This window comes from Canis lupus, chromosome X, assembly GCF_003254725.2.
Source record: "Canis lupus dingo isolate Sandy chromosome X, ASM325472v2, whole genome shotgun sequence".
Classification (NCBI taxonomy): Eukaryota; Metazoa; Chordata; class Mammalia; order Carnivora; family Canidae; genus Canis; species Canis lupus.
The window spans coordinates 46,711,694-46,732,776 of NC_064281.1; the positions used below are offsets into that span (position 1 = coordinate 46,711,694).

At 40.1% G+C, this 21,083-nt stretch overlaps 1 protein-coding gene across 7 annotated transcripts in view; it reads right to left on the reverse strand.

Moving 5' to 3' along the window:
- PFKFB1 (6-phosphofructo-2-kinase/fructose-2,6-biphosphatase 1) overlaps positions 1–21,083 on the reverse strand; it is a 73,847-nt gene that overhangs the window by 9,497 nt on the left and 43,267 nt on the right. For 6 of the 7 annotated variants that reach the window (XM_035712187.1, XM_025468520.2, XM_035712186.1 and 3 more), the window contains 2 exons: positions 18,340–18,486; positions 14,701–14,805 (listed from right to left, as the gene is read on the reverse strand). In XM_035712187.1, coding sequence (XP_035568080.1) covers positions 14,701–14,805; positions 18,340–18,486 — 252 coding nt within the window. The remainder of the gene's footprint in view (positions 1–14,700; positions 14,806–18,339; positions 18,487–21,083) is intronic. The other variant, XM_035712188.2, reaches the window with a different exon arrangement.

Consider the following 21,083-nt stretch of genomic DNA (forward strand, 5'->3'; position numbering starts at 1 on the left):
TATAAAGCTGTGATCATCATAACCTTTGAGTTGCAGCAAAGACAGTCCTAAGAGAGAAGTATGTAGTTATACAGGCTTTCTCAAGAATCAAGAAAAATCTCAAATACAGAACCTAACCTTACACCTGAAAGAGCTGGAAAAGAACAGCAGATAAAGTCTAAGTCCAGCAGGAAAAGGGAAATAATAAATATGAGCATAAATCAATGATAGAGAAATAAAAACAGTAGAACAGATAAACAAAACTAGGAGCTGGTTCTTTGAAGGAATTTATAAGATTCATAATTGAAAGGACCCAAATAAATAACACAACCAATACTGGAGAAATACAAACAGTTATAAGAGAATATTATGAGCAAATATATGCCAATGAATTAGGCAATCTGGAAGAAATGAATGCATTACAAGAAACATATAAACTACCAAAACTAAACCAGGAAGAAATAGAAAACCTGAACAGACTCATGCATAGCCAGGAAAGAAATCGGAGCAATAATCAGAAATATCCCAAAGCACCAGGGTTCAGGGTTGGATGGCTTCCCAGAGGAATTCTACCAAACTTGAAGAAGAATTAATACCTATTTTTCTGAAGCTGTTTCAAACATAAAAAAAGGAAGGAAAACTTCCAAACTTATTCTATGAGGCCAGCATTACCTTGATCCCCAAACCAGATAAAGGCCCCACCAAAAAGGAGAATTACAGACCAATATCCATGATGAACATGGATGCAAAAATTCTCACCAAGATACTACTCAATAGGATCCAACAGTACATTAAAAGGTTTGTTCATCATGACCAAGTGGATTTATTCCTGGGATGGAAGGGTGGTTCAACATCTGCAAATCAATCAACGTGATACACCACATTGACAAAAGAAAGGACAAGCACCATATGATCCTTTTAATAGATGCAGAAAAAGCATTTGACAAAATGCAACATATTTCTTGTTAAAAATTCTCCACAGTGTAGGGATAGAAGAAATATACTTCAATATCATAAAAGCCTTATAAGAAATACACATAGAGAATATCAACTTCAATGGGGAAAAACAGAGCATTTCCCCTAAGCTCAGGAACCTGACAGGGATGTCCACTCCCACCAGTGTTGTTCAACATAATACTGGAAGTCCTAGCCTTCCAAAAGAAAGAAAAGGCACCCAAAAAGAAAGAAAAGGCATCCAAATTGGCAAAGAAGAAACCAAATATACACTCTTCGCAGATGACATGATACTCTATCTAGATAACCCAAAATACTCCCCTCCCCCCAAATTGCTAGAACTGATACAGGATTTCAGTAAAGTGACAGGATATAAAATCAAAGCACAGAAGTCAGTTGCATTTCTTTACACTAACAATGAATTTATAGAAAAGGGAATCAAAGGAATCAATCTCAATTATAATCACAGCAAAAATATAAGACACCTAGAATAAACCTAACCAAAGAGGTAAAAGATCTGTACTCTGAAAACAATAGAACATTTATGAAAGAAATTGAGTAAGACAAAGAAATGGAAAAACTCCATACTCATTGATTGGAAGAACAAATACTGTTAAAATGTCTATGCTATGCAAAGTCATCTACATGTTCAATGCAATCTCTATCAGAATACCATCAGCATTTTTTACAGAACTGGAACAAACCTGAAATTTTTATGGAATCATAAAAGATCCCAAATAACCAGCGGAATGTTGAAAAAGAAAACCAAAGCTGGTGGTATCACAATCTGGACTTCAAGCTGTATTACAAAGCTGTAATCATCAGGACAGTATGGTACTGGTACAAAAACAGACACATAGATCAATGGAACAGAATAGAGAACCCAGAATTGGTCACCCAACTCTGTGTTCAACTAATCTTTGACAAAGCAGGAAAGAATATCCAATGGAAAAAAGATGGTCTGTTCAACAAATGGTGTTGGGAAAACTGGACAGCAACATGCAGAGGAATGAAACTGGATCACTTTCTTACACCATACACAAAGATAAACTCAAAATGGATGAAAGATCTATATGTGAGACAGGAATCCATCAAAATCCTAGAGGAGAACACAGACAGCATGCTCTTTGATCTTGGCTGTAGCAATTTCTTGCTAGACATGTCTCTAAAGGCAAGGGTAAAAAAAGCAAAAGGGAACTATCAGGACTTCATCAGGATAAAATTCTTTTGCACAGTAAAAGAAACAGTCAACAAAACTAAAAGAAATCTATGGAATGGGAGAGGATAGTCACAAATATTTTATCAGATAAAGGGTTAGTATCCAAAATCTACAAAGAACTTATCAAATTCAACCCTCAAAAACATACAAACAAAAAAATCCAGTCAGGAAATGGGCAGAAGACATGAACAGAAATTTCTCCAAAGATGACATACAAATGACTAACACACACATACGAACAAATGTTCAATGTCTCTTGGCATCTGGGAAATACAAATCAAAATCACAGTGAGATACCACCTCACACCTGTCAGAATAGCTGAAATTAACAACTAAGGAAACAATAGATGTTGGTGAGGATGTGGAGAAAGAGGAACCCTCTTAGGCTTCTGGTGGGAATGCAAACTGATGTAGCCATTCTGGAAAACAATACAGAGTTTCCTCAAAATGTTAAAAAAAAAAAGAGTCATCCTATGACCCAGCAATTGCACTCCTAGGTATTTTATCCAAAGGATACAAAGATAGTGATTTGAAGGGGCTCATGCACCCCAATGTTTATAGCAGCAATGCCCACAATTGCCAGCCTATGGAAAGAGTTCAGACATCCATTGACAGGTAAATGGATAAAGAAGATATATATATATATATATATATATATATATATATATATATATATATCAGCAAATGAAATGAAAATCTTGCCATTTACAATGACATTAATGGAACTAGAGGGTATCTGAGTGAAATAAGTCAGTCAAAAAAGACCAATACCATATGATTTCATTCATAGGTGAAATTTAAGAAAAAAAACAGATGAACATAGGGAAAGGGAAGGAAAAATAAAATACCAGGAAACTGAGATGGAGGCAAACCATAAGAAACTTTTTACTATAGGGAATAAACTGAGGGTTGCTGGAGGGGAGGTGGGTGGGGGATGGAGTAGCTGGGTGATAAGCATTAAGAGGGCACTGGCAATAATGAGCACCAGGTGCTATATGCAACTCATGAATCCCTGAATTCTACCTCTCAAAATAATAATGCAGTATATATTAATTAAAATGTATTTAAATAAAATTTTTTTAAAAGAATGAAACAGATTATATAACTTAAACAAACAAGTAAAATATCAGGATCAGGGAGCAAGATGGTGGAGAGTAGGAGTTCTCAACTCACCTGGTCCCACCAACTTACCTAGATAACTTTTTTTTTGATATTTTTTTAAATTTATTTTTATTGGTGTTCAATTTACTAACATACAGAATAAGCCCCAGTGCCCGTCACCCATTCACTCCCACCCCCTGCCCTCCTCCCCTTCTACCACCCCTAGTTCATTTCCCAGAGTTAGCAGTCTTTACGTTCTGTCTCCCTTTCTGATATTTCCCACACATTTCTTCTCCCTTCCCTTATATTCCCTTTCACTATTATTTATATTCCCCAAATGAATGAGAACATATAATGTTTGTCCTTCTCCGACTGACTTACTTCACTCAGCATAATACCCTCCAGTTCCATCCACGTTGAAGCAAATGGTGGGTATTTGTCATTTCTAATAGCTGAGTAATATTCCATTGTATACATAAACCACATCTTCTTTATCCATTCATCTTTCGTTGGACACCGAGGCTCCTTCCACAATTTGGCTATCGTGGCCATTGCTGCTATAAACATCGGGGTGCAGGTGTCCCAGCGTTTCATTGCATTTGTATCTTTGGGGTAAATCCCCAACAGTGCAATTGCTGGGTCGTAGGGCAGGTCTATTTTTAACTCTTTGAGGAACCTCCACACAGTTTTCCAGAGTGGCTGCACCAGTTCACATTCCCACCAACAATGTAAGAGGGTTCCCTTTTCTCTGCATCCTCTCCAACATTTGTTGTTTCCTGCCTTGTTAATTTGCCCCATTCTCACTGGTGTGAGGTGGTATCTCATTGTGGTTTTGATTTGTATTTCCCTGATGGCAAGTGATGCGGAGCATTTTCTCATATGCATGTTGGCCATGTCTATGTCTTCCTCTGTGAGATTTCTCTTCATGTCTTTTGCCCATTTCATGATTGGATTGTTTGTTTCTTTGGTGTTGAGTTTAATAAGTTCTTGAGGAAGACACAAAGAGATGGAAAAATATTCCATGCTCATGGATTGGCAGAATTAATATTGTGAAAATGTCAATGTTACCCAGGGCAATATACACGTTTAATGCAATCCCTATCAAAATACCACGGACTTTCTTCAGAGAGTTAGAACAAATTATTTTAAGATTTGTGTGGAATCAGAAAAGACCCCGAATAGCCAGGGGAATTTTAAAAAAGAAAACCATATCTGGGGGCATCACAATGCCAGATTTCAGGTTGTACTACAAAGCTGTGGTCATCAAGACAGTGTGGTACTGGCACAAAAACAGACACATAGATCAATGGAACAGAATAGAGAACCCAGAAGTGGACCCTGAACTTTATGGTCAACTAATATTCGATAAAGGAGGAAAGACTATCCATTGGAAGAAAGACAGTCTCTTCAATAAATGGTGCTGGGAAAATTGGACATCCACATGCAGAAGAATGAAACTAGACCACTCTCTTTCACCATACACAAAGATAAACTCAAAATGGATGAAAGATCTAAATGTGAGACAAGATTCCATCAAAATCCTAGAGAAGAACACAGGCAACACCCTTTTTGAACTCGGCCACAGTAACTTCTTGCAAGATACATCCACAAAGGCAAAAGAAACAAAAGCAAAAATGAACTATTGGGACTTCATCAAGATAAGAAGCTTTTGCACAGCAAAGGATACAGTCAACAAAAGTCAAAGACAACCTACAGAATGGGAGAAGATATTTGCAAATGACGTATCAGATAAAGGGCTAGTTTCCAAGATTTACCTAGATAACTTTCAAAACATCCTGAACACCTACAAATTCGACCTCAGATTTAAAGGGAGAACATTTGGAATGCTACAGAGAGAAAAGTTTTCGCTTTTAGCAAGGTAGGAAGGTGGAAATAAATAAATAAATAAATAAATAAATAAATAAATAAATAAACAAACAAACAAATAAACAAACAAATAAATAAAGAATAAAAGAATAAAGTTGGGGAGGGGAATTGCAAGGAGTCAGGCTAAAGTGGAGTAGCAAAAGCCTCCGGGACAGGAAAGCCCAGCCCTGGAGAAGCGGGAACTTTAAAAATCCATGCCATATTATTCCCGAACAGAAAAGTGCTTAGTAGGGAAATCAGGCTGAATCTCAGGAGGGGCAGTGAAGCCTCCAGATTCCCAGAGTCACTATTACAGGAAGTGCGCCCTGGGCAAAGCCCCACCGCAAACTGCAGACAGATTTTTGTAAAGGGCTGGAGCGTGCAGTCCTTGGAGCATTTGGGAGAAGCCAGTGGGTTAGGCAGGCCAGCTCCAGTGGCTGTGTCCCAATGCCTTCGGGAGCCGAGGCCCCTGGGATCACAGTTTCAGCAGCACAGGGCCGAGGATCCCAGGACACCCAGGCAGACAAAGCCAAGAATCCTGCATTCCCCCTGGGACAGGCAGAAGAGGGGAGGGCACAGGACAGCAAGAACTCTCCTGCCGCTGGGCGCCCTGCAAGCTTTGGAGATCAGTATACCCGTGCTGGCCCCAGGAGCATATAGGCCAGTGAGGACTGGGAGACTGAATTAGTTACTTGTGGGGAGCTGACTCCAGAGCTGGAAACCTGGCAGCCGCCATTGTTATTTTTCCTCCTTGTTTCACCTTGTGCCTGGGAAGGGTGGGGCTGGCCCAGAATAAAGGTCTTACAGGAAAAACAGCTCCCACTGTGCCCAGCACCGCGCAGGGGTGGCGCATCTCTGCCCAGGCACAAACACCTGATAATCAGCACAGCCAAACCCTCCCCCAGAAGACCAGCTGGAAGAACAGGGGAAGAGCAAGTTCTTGATCAAGCAGCACTGGAAAGCTCCAGGGCCAAGGGAATATTGAAGGAATATAGTATATAGAACTAGAGGGACCCCCCCACCTCTGTTTTTTTAACTGTTTTTTTTTCCTTTTTCCATTACAACTGATTTTTATACCAGACTAAAATTTTCCAATATTTTTTCTCTTTTCACACCTTAACTACAATATTTTACCAGGTCTTCATTTTTAAGTTTCTCCCTTTTTTACTTTCATATTTCTATAATTACATGTCTTATACATATTTTTCATTTCTGGATTCCCTTCAACATACTCAAATTAATTTTGGGAGATACATGAGATATGAGGTTTTGTTTTGTGTTTTTTGTTTTCTCTGCCTCATTTTGTTCTACAATGGCGGAAGTTAATACCTTCTAAAATATGACCAGCATGCACCCAGAACCAAGTGGAATACCATGCTGGTTCATTCTGTGAGACTATAATCTCTCTTCATTCCCATTCTGCCCACCTCTTTTATCTTGTTTATGTTTTGGTGGTCAATGGTGGGGCTTTCTACAAGTGTTGCTGGTTTATATAAATTTGGATTTGGCATTCTTCTAACATACAGAACTCAATACACTCAGAACCAAGAGGACTATCTTCTAGGACCCCTCAGGTAGACTATATTCTCCCTCCTATACAGCTTCTTCACCACCATCTCCCAGTGCCCCCACCCATTTTTTTTTCTTTTTCCTCTTTTTTATCTTTTTCTTTTTTTTTTCTTCTTTGGGATTTTTAACCTTTTAGTTTTTACTACTTTGTTTTAAAATTTATTTTTTCACTTTAAAGGTCCTTTTGTTTTATTTTGTTCTGATCTTCATTTTCATTTTCTGGTCTCTGACCTTGTCAAAAACATCAAGGGTGGAATTTACTTAGGTCGTGGTTGATATTTTTGACTCAGCCTACTCATGCAGCCACACTGCACGGACAAAATACTAGAAGGAAGAATTCAACACAAAAGAAAGAACTGGAAACAGTACTCTCGGCCACAGAGTTACAGAATTTGGATTTCAATGCGATGTCCGAAAGCCAATTCAGAAGCACAATTATAGCGCTATTGGTGGCTCTGGAATAAAACATAAAGGACTCTAGAGACTTCATTATTGCAGAATTTAGATCTAATCAGGCAAAAATTAAAAGTAAATTAAATGCGATGCAATCCAAACTGGAGGTCCTAACGACAAGGGTTAATGAGGTGGAAGAAAGAGTGAGTGACATAGAAGACAAGTTGATGGTAAGGAAGGAAGCTGAGGGAAAAAGAGAAAAACAAGAGACCATGAGAAAAGGCTAAGGCAAATAAATGATAGCCTGACAAGGAAGATTCTATGTATAATTGAGGTTCCATAAGATGTCGAGAGGGACAGAGTGCCACAAAGTATATTGGAACAAATAATAGCTGAGAACTTCCCTCATTTGGGGAAGGAAACAGGCATTCAGATCCAGGAGATAGAGAGGTCCTCCCCCAAAATCAATAAAACTGTTCATCACCTCGACATTTAATAGTGAAACTTGCAAATTCCAAAGATAAAAAGAAAATCCTTAAAGCAGCAAGAGGCAAGAGATTCTTAACTTATATGGGGAGAAAGATTAGATTAACAGCACACCTCTCCACAGAGACCTGGCAGACTAGAAAGGGCTGGCAGGATATATTCAGGGTACTAAATGAGAATAACATGCAGCCAAGAATACTTTATCCAGCAAGGCTCTCATTCAGAATAGAAGGAGAGATAAAGAGCTTCCAAGATAGGAAGAAACTGAAAGAATATGTGACCACCAAACCAGCTCTGTGAGAAACATTAAGGGGGACCCTGTAAAACAAAGATGAAGCCCAAAGAAATAATCCACAAAAAAAGGGACTGAATAGGTATTATGATGACACTAAATTCATGTCTTTCAATAGTTACTCTGAATGTGAATGGGCTAAATGATCCCATCAAAAGAGAAGGGTATTGGACTGGATAAAAGAGCAAGACCCATCTATTTGCTGTCTACAAGAGACTCATTTTAGACCTAAGGACACCTACAGCCTGAAAATGAAAGGGTGGAGAACCATTTACCATTCAAATGGCTCTCAAAAGAAAGTTGGGGTAGCAATCCTTATATCAGATAAATTATAATTTATCCCAAGGACTAGTAAGAGATGAAGAGGGACACTATATCATACTTAAAGGGTCTAACCAACAAGAGGACCTAACAATCATGAATATTTATGGCCCTAATGTGAGAGCTGGCAAGTATATTAATCTATTAATAACTAAGGTAAAGACATACTTAGATAATAACACGCTAATAGTAGAGACTTCCACATGGCACTTTCTACAAATGACAGTTCTTCTAAGCACAACATCTCCAAAGAAACAAGGGCCTTAAATGATACACTGGACCAGTTGGATTTCACAGATATATACTGAACTTTCAATCTGAACACAACTGAATACACATTCTTCTCAAGTGCACATGGAACTTTCTCCAGAATAGACCACATACTGGGTCACAATTCAGGTCTCAACTGATGCCAAAAGATTGGGATTGTCCCATGCATATTTTTGGACAACAATGCTTTGAAACTAGAACTCAATCACATGAAGAAATTTGGAAGAAACTCAAACAGGTGGAGGTTAAAGAGCATCACATTAAAAGACAAATGGGTCAACCAGGAAATCAGAGAAGAATGAAAAAGATTCATGGAAACTAATGAAAATGAAGATACAACCATTCAAAATCTTTAGGATACAGCAGAAGCAGTCCTGAGGGGGAAATACATAACAAAACAAGCATTCCTCAGAAAATTGGAAAAAACTCAAATACACAAGCTAACCTTGCACCTAAAGGAATTGGAGAAAGAAGAGCAAGTAAAACCTACACCAGGCAGAAGACGGGGGCGAATAAAGATTTGAGCAGAACGCAATGAAATAGAGACCAGAAGAACTGTAGAAGAGATGAACAAAACCAGGAGTTGGTTATTTGAAAGAATGAATGAGAGAGATAAACCACTAGCTAGCCTTATTAAAAATAAAAAAGACTTAAATTAACAAAATCATGAATGAAAGAGGAGAGATCACAACTAGTACCAAGGAAATACAAATGATTGTAAAAATGTATTATGAGCAGATATATGCCAACAAATTAGGCAATCTGGAAGAAATGGACCTATTTCTGGAATACCACAAATTACCAAAACTGGAACAGGAAGAAATAGAAAACCAGAACAGGCCAATAACCAGCGAGGAAATTGAAGCAGCCATCAAAAACTTCCCAAGACACAAAAGTCCAGGACTAGATGGTTTTCCAGGGCAATTCTACCAAACGTTTAAGAAGAAATAATACCTATTGTACTAAAGCTGTTCCAAAGGATGGAAAGGGATGGAGTACTTCCAGACTTGTTTTATGAGGCCAGCATCACCTTCCCTCCAAAGCCAGACAAAGACCCCACCAAAAAGGAGAATTATAGACCAATATCCCTGATGAACACGGATGCAAAAATTTTCAACAAGATACTAGCCAATAGGATCCAAACGGTACATTAAGAAGATTATTCAGTACGACCAAGTGGGAATTATCCCCAGGATGCAAGGTTGGTTCAACACTCGTAAAATAATCAACATGATAGAGCAAATCAACAAGAGAAAAAACAAGAACCATATGATCCTCTCAATAGATGCAGAGAAAGCATTTGACAAAATAAAAAATCCATTCCTGATCACAACTCCTCAGAGTGTAGGGATTAGGGATAGGGGAAACATTCCTCAGTATCTTAAAAGCCATCTATGAAAAGCCCACAGCAAATATCATTCTCAATGGGGAAACACTGGGAGCCTTTCCCCTAAGAACAGGAACACGACAGGGATGTCCACTCTCACCAATGCTATTCAACATAGTACTAGAAAGCCTAGCCTCAGCAATCAGGCAACAAAAAGAAATTAAAGGCATTCAAATTGGCAAAGAAAAGGTCAAACTCTCCAGCTTCACAGATGACATGATGCTGTACATAGAAAACCCAAAAGACTCCACCCCAAGATTGCTGGAACTCATACAGCAATTCAGCAATATGACAGGATACAAAATCAATGCCCAGAAGTCAGTGGCATTTCTCTACACTAACAATGAGACTGAAGAAAGAGAAATTAAGGCATCAATCTCATTTAAAATTGTGTCCAAAATCATAGGGTACCTAGGAATAAACCTAACCAAAGACGTAAAGGATCTATACCCTAAAAACTATAAAACACTTCAAAATAAATTGAGGAAGACACAAAGAGATGGAAAAATATTCCATGACCATGGATTGTAAGAATTCATATTATCAAAATGTCTATGCTACTCAAGGCAATTTACACATTCAATAAAATCCCTATCAAAATACCATGAACTTCCTTCACAGAGTTGGAAGAAATAATCTTAAGAATTTTGTGGAATCACCATCAAAATCCTAGAGGAGAACACAGGCAACACCCTTTTTGAACTCAGCCACAGTAACTTCTTGCAAGATACATCCACGAAGGCAAAAGAAACAAAAGCAAAAATGAACTATTGAGAGTTCATCAAGATAAGAAGCTTTTGCACAGCAAAGGATACAGTCAACAAAACTAAAAGACAACCTACAGAATGGGAGAAGATATTTGCAAATGACATGTCAGATAAAGGGCTACTTTCCAGGATCTATAAAAAACTTAAACTCAACAGCCAAGAAACAAACAATCCAATCATGAAATGGGCAAAGACATGAACAGAAATCTCACAGAGGAAGACATAGACATGGCCAACATGCACATGAGAAAATGCTCCGCATCATTTGCCATCCGGGAAATACAAATCAAAACCACAATGAGATACCACCTCACACCAGTGAGAATGGGGAAAATGAACAAGGCAGGAAACAACAAATGTTGGAGAGGATGCGGAGAAAAGGGAACCCTCTTACACTGTTGGTGCGAATGTGAACTGGTGCAGCCACTCTGGAAAACTGTGTGGAGGTTCCTCAAAGAGTTAAAAATAGATCAGCTCTATGACCCAGCAATTGCACTGTTGGGGATTTACCCCAAAGATACAGATGCAATGAAACACCGGGACACCTGCACCCCGATGTTTCTAGCAGCAATGTCCACAATAGCCAAACTGTGGAAGGAGCCTCGGTGTCCATCGAAAGATGAATGGATAAAGAAGCTGTGGTTTATGTATACAATGGAATATTACTCAGCCATTACAAACGACAAATACCAACGATTTTCTTCGATGTGGATGGAACTGGAGGGTATTATGCTGAGTGAAATGAGTCAATCGGAGAAGGACAAACATTATATGGTCTCATTCATCTGGGGAATATAAATAATAGTGAAAGGGAATAAAGGGGAAAGGAGAGAAAATAAGTGGAAAATATCAGAAAGGGAGACAGAACATGGAAGCCTCCTAACTCTGGGAAACGAACTAGGGGTGGTGGAAGGAGAGGAGAGCGGGGGGTGGGGGTGACTGGGTGGTGGGCACTGAGGGGGGCACTTGACGGGATGAGCACTGGGTGTTATGCTATATGTTGGTAATTGAACACCAATAAAAAATAAATTTATTATTAAAAAACAATTTTTGTGGAATCAAAAAAGGCCCTGAATAGCCAGGGGAATATTCAAAAAGAAAACCAGAGCCTGGGGCATCTCAATGCCAGTTTTCAAGCTGTACTACAAAACTGTGATCATCAAGACAGTTTGGTACTGGCACAAAAACAGATACATAGATGAATAGAACAGAATAGAGAATCCAGAAATGGGCCCTCAACTCTATGGTCAACTCATATTCGACAAAGCAGGGAAGACTATCCACTGGAAAACGGACAGTATCCTTGATAAATGGTGCTGGGAATATTGGTCAGCCCCGTGCAGAAGAATGAAACTAGATCATTCTCTTACACCATACACAAACATAAATTCAAAACGGATGAAAGATCTAAATGTGAGACAAGAATCCATCAAAATCCTAGAGGAAAACAGAGGCAACACCCTTTTTGACTTGGCTATAGCAACTTCCTGCAAGATACATCTATGAATGCAAGGGAAACAAAAGCAAAAATGAACTATTGGGACTTCATCAAGATAAAAAGCTTCTGCACAGCGAAAGTCACAATCAATGAAACTAAAAGACAACCTACAGAATGGGAGAAGATATTTGCAAATGACATATCAGATAAAGGGCTAGTATCCAAGATCTATAAAGAGCTTATTAAACTCAACACCCAAGACACAAATAATCCAATCATGAAATGGGCAAAAGACATGAACAGAAATTTCACCAGAGAAGACATAGATATGGGCAGCAAGCACATGAGAAAATGCTCCGTATCACTTGCCATCAGGGAAATACAAATCAAAACCACAATGAGATACTACCTCACACCAGTGAGAATGGTGAAAACTAATGAGACAGGAAACAAGTGTTGGTGAGGATGTGGAGAAAGGGGAACTCTCTTGCACTCTTGGTGGGAATGTGAAGTGATACAGCCACTCTGGACAATTGTGCGGAGGTTCCTCAAAGAGTTAAAAACAGAGCTACCCTACCACCCTGCAATTGCAGTGCTGGGGATTTACCTCAAAGATGCAGATGCAGTGAAACCCCAGAACAACTGTGCCCCAATGTTTATAGCAGCAATGTCCAGAATATCCAAACTTGGAAGGAGCCAAGATGTCCTCCGGCAGATGAATTGATAAAGAAAATGTGATATTATATATATCAGCCATTAGAAAGGGTGAATGCCCACCATTTTTTGAGATGTGGATAGAACTGGGGGGTATTATGGTGAGAGATGTAAGTCATTCAGAGGAGGACCATCATTATATAGCTTCACTCATAAGGTGAGTATCAGAATTAGTGACAGAGATTATAGGGGAAGGGGGGCAAAGTGATTGGGAAAAATTAGAGAGAGTGAGAAAACATGACAGACTTCTAACTATGGGAAATGAACAAGGGGAATTGGGAAGGAGGTGGGCGGGGGGATGGGGTGACTGGGTGGCAGGCACTGAGGAGGGCACTCGACGAGATGAGCACTGGGTGTTCTATATATATATAAATTCAGGACCTGAATTATAAAGAAGGGAGAAAAATAGAAGTAAAAACTAACCATAAAGATCTCAAAATAAAAGATATAAGCTCAATTCAATCAATAAAAGTAAATGTATCAGAATTACCATTCAAAAGACATGTATTTTCAGGTTGTATTAAAAACAACACAAGCAAAACAACATGAACTGCAACAACAACAACAGCTGAGGTGCCTGGGTGGTTTTTTCGGTTTGGCTTATGACTCTTGATTTTGGCTCAGGTCATGGTCTCTGGTTCATGGGATAGAGCCCCATGTTGGTCTCCATGCTCAGTGAGGAGTCTTCTCTCCCTATCTCTTTCTGCCCCTCCCCCTGATCATGCTCTCTATACCTCTAAAATAAAGTAAATAAAGCTTTTTAAAAAGGGACTACATGCTGTTTACATGGGATATAAAGCAAAAATACACAAGGAAGTGGAAAGTAAATGAATAAATAAAAATGAACTAGGTTGGGGGATCCTTGGGTAGCTCAGTGGTTTGGCCCTTGCCTTTGGCCCAGGGCGCAATCCTGGAGTCCAGGGATCAAGTCCCGCGTCGGGCTCCCGGCAGGGAGCCTGCTTCTCCCTCTGCCTGTGTCTCTGCCTCTCTCTCTCTCTCTATCATAAATAAATAAATAAATCTTAAAAAAATGAACTAGGGAAATACTTACTAGAAAAAATATATAGCTATATTAATATTAGGTAAAATACATTTTCAGGCAAAAAACATTATTAGGGGGAAATATTATTATTCATAATAAAATATGCAATTCCCTAATAAGATATAACTTCTTTAAACTTGTGTGCCTCAAAATATATAAGGGAAAATAAAGTCAAACTCTGACTTTATAATGTCATTTCTGAGAATGAGGATAAAAATGTGAAATTGCTTTGTAACACAGGATATCTATTGTTTTACCTTCCCTCTTGTCCTTTTCTGATAATTATACCCAGGAATTTATATTGGAAATGGAGTATGAATGGGATGAGCACTGGGTGTTATTCTATATGTTGGCAAATTGAACACCAATGAAAAATAAATTTATAAAAAAAAAAGGAAATGGAGTATGACTAATAAATGCTTTAAGATGTGGAGCTGGCTAAATGGAGGCTGGATTAAAACAATGAGGATCCACCTGATATGGGAATAGGAAATTGACGGTCTGGTTCATGTGGTGGCAAATAATTTGGTTAGAATATTAGGCATTGTCCCTTGGGACTCCAACCTACTGTCCAGAGAGACTGGATCTTTAGGCAACTTGTCAATAAAATTACAGGAGTATGTTGAGTGAAAGGATACCAGAGACAAAATCTAGGATAAAGCCCTCCTGAAAGCAGATGGGAAATAAGCAGCAATTATTTAGCTTTAATAAAAGAGGAATCTGTTGCCTATTGCCATGAAACAGAGACAGCCAAGAGCCAGGTTATCATGTACCTTATGGGACGGCAACAAAATAAACTTTAGTCCTTTTCTAAAGCTGTCCAAGGAACTATGGAATTCTGGGTATTGGAATGAAGATACTGGGAGAAGTTCTAGGTATCAGGCAATCCCTCCAAACCTTACCTCTCCCTTGGGATAGCGGTACCGATATTTATCTTGGTCCCGTAGCGCAAATTCTTCAGGATAGTGTTCCTGGATTTCTTCATAGGTCATCTCCTCACAGACACCCTGAGAAAAATCATTTGGGGACAAAAGTATTGCCAAAGTGAAATCCACACAGCCTTTACCATAGTTCTGAGGCCAATGATTGTGGAAAAGCAGAACACAAGCACCTGATTTTCTGTGAACAAAGCTCTATGTTTGTGCCTGTTGTCTGAGTATATGTGTGTGTGTGTGCACGCGTGCATGCATGTGCATGAGATGTGTGGATGTGTGAATGTGTTCAGTTTGAGTATATAGTATATGGTGGGTACCTGTGTGTGGTGTTTCTCTATGATTGTCCCTATGATTTGTAGATATACGTTGTACATTTAAGTATGTATTTTATAAATATATGGGCTTAAGGATTTGAGACTGTGTGTGTATGTGTAGCACGCTGGTACATTTAAGGACATATGCCATATATTTATGTATTTGTCTCAGTATTTGTAGTGTGTTTATTTGAGTGTGTGTGTACAGGGTGTCTGAGCATCAGGGATATGCCCACATGAATGTCTCTGCAGTCTTTCTCTCAGTGTGTCTGCGGCATGCATTTCTGTGAATGTTTCTGATTACGTCTCTGGTAATCTGTGTGAGTATCTGTGTGCCTACTATGCCTGAGGTTATGTGAAATTCATGGTACCATTTCTATCATGCCATGGTATGCCTCTCTGTGTCCATGTGATGTAGCTATGTACAAAGACTGCATGTGTGTCTATGGTGAGTGTGTCCATATATATATCTCAAAGTGTGTCTCTGTGAGGTGTATGTATGTGCATGCATGATACAGGTTTAGATTGGTAGAAGTGTCTGAGAAGGATCCTATGTCAGACTAGCAGCAGGTATCTGTGAAGTGCATGTCTGTGAATATAGGCATATTTGTGATGGATACCTATGACTGTGTATGCAAGCACACACTTGTGTGCACATACATAGCAGTGCTCTTCTATTTTATAGCATTTTCCATCCCCTCTGTTCCTACCTCTGCTCCAGGACCTCTGGCAGATAAAGAAACACATATCCACAGACATCTCAGAAGACAAGAGTTAATAAATTCCTAACAGTTTCAGAGTGGGCAAGATAGAGTCTCTTCACCCAAAGAAGGAATCTAGAGCTGGGGAGCTCCTTAGGAGCACATAAGAGATAGAGTCTCCTCACCCAAAGAAGGAATCTAGAGCTCAAGAGTGAGCTCCTTAGGAGCACATAAGAGCTTCCCAAGTTCACTGAAAATTCCCAGAAATGAGGTGGGGGTGGGAAGCAATATTGGGTTTATAAGGTTTCCTTTTGATTGTGTGGATTCCAATTAGACTTTTCTGTAAGGGAGCAACAGTCTCTGGTTATTGTCTTTTGAATCATCTATTAACCTTTCTTTAGGGGTGAAGTTCACCCCTGCCATAGCCCACAATCAGCTCTGCAGTGTCAAATTTCTCTACTGATACTGTCCATGGGAGAAAGTGCACTCTATTGCATACACAAGGTCCTTCCAGATTGACATTGATTTTCTATTTTGAGGCATGCTAGAAGCCTGTTGCCTGTGGAAATGACCATTGACTTCTTACTGACTTAAGGCAAATTACCCAACCTCTTCCAATTTTATTTTTCTCATCTGAAAAATGAGGATTACAACTACCTCACAAAAATGCTTTGAATATTAGAGATGATATATGTAAAAGAGACTAGTACAGAATGTACAAGGCTTTCAAGACTCAATCAGTGGAATTTATTATTAACATATTATTGATCATGGAAAATAAACCAGAAACTTAGGCATCATTCTAAATTATTACTTCTTCCTTATCCTTCCCTTATAACAAATTTCTGTGATCCTATCTGCTAAATTTCTCAGAAAATCTATTCTTTTTTCTTCCCAGTCTTTACTGCTACCATCATAGCAGTTCTACACACACACACACACACACACACACACACACACACACACAATCTATCTTCTTTGTTTATGCTACTCTCTACCTGACATACCATTCCTGATCCTCTCTACCTGGCTCACTGTTAATTAACTCTCAACTCAGCATCACTTCCTCCTGGCAGATCCTGGCTGAGTTTGATGTCCAGCCCTGACATCTGTGCATCCATGGTCTAACCTACCAGAGCCTATATCACAATGCTGTTTTGTATTTTGCTGTTTTTATTCACCATCTACTCTGTTTTGACTGAAAATTCAGTGAAGACAAGAATCTCTTTGTCTCCACCATCCCAAAGCCTAAAACAAAGTAGCTATCCAATAAATGCTTATACCACATATAGGCCAGAAGCAAGCAGTGAATGATCTCTTATGATGAAGGGCTTATATATTTGCTTGAATGTATTTTATAGCAAATATATGTGACATGTAGAACAATACTGTATATTCCTTTTCTATATATATGTATCTCTGTACATCTATAGCTGAGTACATGTGTATGTATGTAGAAATACACATATTTCTCTGTATTTATAGAAGTATATCTACAGGCAAGCAAGTTAACCTACCTACATGCAAGTTATTTATACTTGTGATAAGGCTTTTACTTTTAGGTCTAACAATCATAACCTGTGGACTGCAACCTGATGTCAGTATACCTATAGTTCAAGTGAGACAATGTGGAGGAAAAAATGCTTTTGCAAAGAGCACATGGGAATACTTGACTCTGAAGTGAGATTGCCCTGTCATGAGGGTCGGACAGTATTTCTTCTTCATTCCATCTCCAATGCCACTACTCTGGTCCATCGTTACCTCTTGCCTGGACTAATGCAGCCGTCCCCATACTGATCTGCATGCTCATCCTGGCCTTCTTCCCACATAGTTTCCATGCATGACCAGAATGATCTTCCATTTTTTAATTAATTAATTAATTAATTATTTTATTTACTTATTTATATCAAGTATAGTTAACATACAGCACCATATTAGTTTCAGGTGTATGATATAGTGATTTAATAATTCTATACATTTCTTAGGGCTCATCAAGATAAGTGTACTCTTAATAAACTGTGTCTATTTCACTCATCCCCTGCCTACCTCCCCTCTGGCAACCACCAGTTTGTTTATTTAAGAGTCTGTCTTTTGTTTATCTCTTCTTTTTCCTTTGTTCATTTGTTTTTTTTTTATTACATTCTACATATGAGTGAAATAATATGGTATTATTTTCTTTTTAAGAATGTGAGACACATTCAGGCCACTTCTCCTTGACTTAGACTACATCATTGGCTTCCCACTTTTAGGGCAGCATCTAAACACCTCAACATGAATTATAAAACTCCATGAACTGCCTTCCTTTCCAACCTCATCTCCCTTATGCTTCTCTTCTTACAACCTTTTGTCATAGGAGATGCAGTCTTATTTATGGCCTGCCTTTGGGCTCCATGAGGACAGGGAACATGTCTGTTCTGGCCTTCACTGGATCCCCAAAACACAGAACAGTATATGGTACATGGCTGGTTGTTGAGAAATATTTATTGAATTAATTTGGTTCTTCATAGGCACCAAAGCAGAGGCAATCCAGAGGATAACCCCAGAGTCAAGTCCCATCAATCACCAAAAAAATCCATCCCCCTCCATCTCACCGCATCAATTTCATTTAGGGCCTTCCACTGCTCATAGGGAACACCGAGGGCCTCCGCTGTTTGGATAGTCCTCTTCATGTGGCTGGTCCACACCTTCAGGGAGTTGATGCCCTGGGACTGAATGAAGTTAGCCAGGGCATAGGCATACTGGGTGGTGGGGTTGCAGGTGATGAGAAGACAGGAGAAAGAGAGAGATGAAAGAAGATAGAGTAGCTGTGAGATCTGCCACAAATGGTGAAATCGTGATGAACAAGAAAGAATAGAGTTTAAATGTTCCCAGTTTATAAACAAGGACATGACAAGGATCAGGGGAATAGAAAAGGATACGTGTGTTTATGTGTGTATATGTGTGTGTGTGTGTGTGTGTGTGTGTGTGTGTGTGTTCATTGATGCTTGCTTATTAAACCCCTTAGTTATTCATTTAAATTGCCCACCTCTGGCATTTGTGGAGCCTGGGAGTACAAATGGAGGCATTCTACCCAGTTGACCTCCCTTCTCTTCCCATTTCTGCCTCCATCCTGCACTTATAGGTGCCTTGAGTACATGTTTATAGATAACCCAGTCACATGACCAAGTTCTGTCCACACCCTATTTCCACTGATTCCCATGATCCACAAACAGCGACCCCTTGGCCACTCCTTTGCCTAAGGGTAAACATCACTGTAATGTGGCCTGCTCTCAGGTTGACAGACTCTTGGATAGGCCCACACAGTCATGGAAAGCAGATGCCAGGGCAGAAGGGAAAGGGATTCTGGGTTCTGGGTACTCAGAATATGGTCTAGAAGTAGAGGGTGTGGGATTTGGGAGACATTTCTTTTTGCCCTTGGGGATTCTCATTGCTTGAGTGGGGGTCTTTGGTACCCAGCTTCTAAGGGCATTCAAACATACTGAGTGTGTGGTCATGTGCTGGGTACCAGGGTGTCCTGTTCTCAAGACACAGCCAGTGCAGTAAGGGAAACAATGACAGCACTGAGAGGAAACATGAAGAGCTTTCAGAGCCCAAATGAGCAAGTCATTTGTTCTTCTTTGGCAAAGAGTCATGTTATTAGCCACAGATGGTATGTGAGGAACATTGACACAAATACATAGATGTGTTTATATGAACATATGCATATATACAAATATAAGCATTGTATATATCTATTCTAATTATGGATTATGATTCAGTAGTCCATGTGCTCTGGTGGAAGGAGCCCTTGACTGGGAAATAGGCAATTGGAGTTAAACTTTCCCAGCTTCCTCACATGGTCCCTGTGCTCTGGGACACATCCCTGTTTCTCTCTGGCCTCATATCTTCTGCCTGTAAGATGTGAACAGCATTAATTCAGCCTTTTCTTGTGAGCATCACATTTGATAGTGGACAAGAAGCATTCAGAGTGCTCCCTGACACACAGTAGGTGACAGCCTCTGTGATTATGGGTGATAGTTGATGGGAAAATGCTTTGTAAACTGCATGGTACACTGAGCCCATAAGCATAAATGTTGGTCCCAGGCATTTACATGTATATGCACACATTTGTGTGCAAGGGTAGTATGCGTTGTGGAGTTGGCATGTGTCCAAACTGGGCATTGAGCTGTGTGGGTAGGGCCATAGCTGGGCCCAAGCAAGAGATCCCTGGCTGCAGGTAGTGCCATGGGGCAAAAGCTGATGCCACCAGTACCTTCTATTCTTCTCTGAGGAGTAAAACAGGTGGGAGTCAAAGGTCTGGTTCACCCCAAGGGGAGTCTGTCAGTCTGAAGGTAACAGAAATGGAGCCACGAGGACCGGGCCTTCCAGCGCAGTGCCTTGCCTAGGGACACCACTACCTCTGCAGAGGGGGATGCTGAGGGGTAGGCAGGAAAGCTTGGTTTTCAATTCTGGCTCTCTTTTTTTTACTGGCTGCATGACCTGGGCTGTTTTTTCTCATCTCTGGGCCTCAGCTTCTTCAGGTTTCATAAATTACTAATGATAATGCCCACCCCACAGAACTGTTGTGAAGATTGAATGAGGCCACACACGTAGAAGCAGATGGTGCTGTGACTGTGCACAGGTGCCCAATAAAAGAGAGTGCTCCCTCCCTCATGAACCTCACTTTCCATTTGTTCTGCCCAAGCCATTGTTCCAGCAAGAACACTACCTGTATTAACAAGCTCAGAAACAGAGCCAAACACTAGGGAAAATGTGTGTCTTTAATTTATACTCATAATGTATAAGTTACTATATGCTTGGCTGGAGAGAAGAGACTCATGCCACAGAGTCAGAGATGGGCCAGAACTGAGAGTGTTGGAGCCTAGGGCATGGTGACTTGCCTGGGAGGGCAGAAAAGGTCAGGGGAGAGCTTCTTGGACCAAACCATGGAACAGGAGCTGGGCCCTGGAAGGGAGTCAGGAAGAGAGGGCAGGAAAAGGGCAGTAACTTGTGGGGACAAGTGCTGACAGTGGGATGACCTGAAGGAGGGGTGAGGGACTGTGGCATCAGCCCTGAGTAAGGGAGAAAATAGATTCAAGGATGGGGTACATCAGAGTAGCTTTCAGGGCATGTGATGATGCTCACCAGCTGACAGAGGAAGGCAGCCTAGGTGGAAGAAACTGCACAAGCAAATGCACAGAGTTGTGTGAGAGAAGAGAGGACCAGTCATGCAGGGGTGAAGGGTGCTCACTATAGTGGGGGTAGGAGAGCAGCCAGATCTGGGCAGGCCTGAAGTGCCAAGACCAAGCTGCAGATGCTATTAGTGCATGGGAACCATTCAAGGATGGGTTAAGGC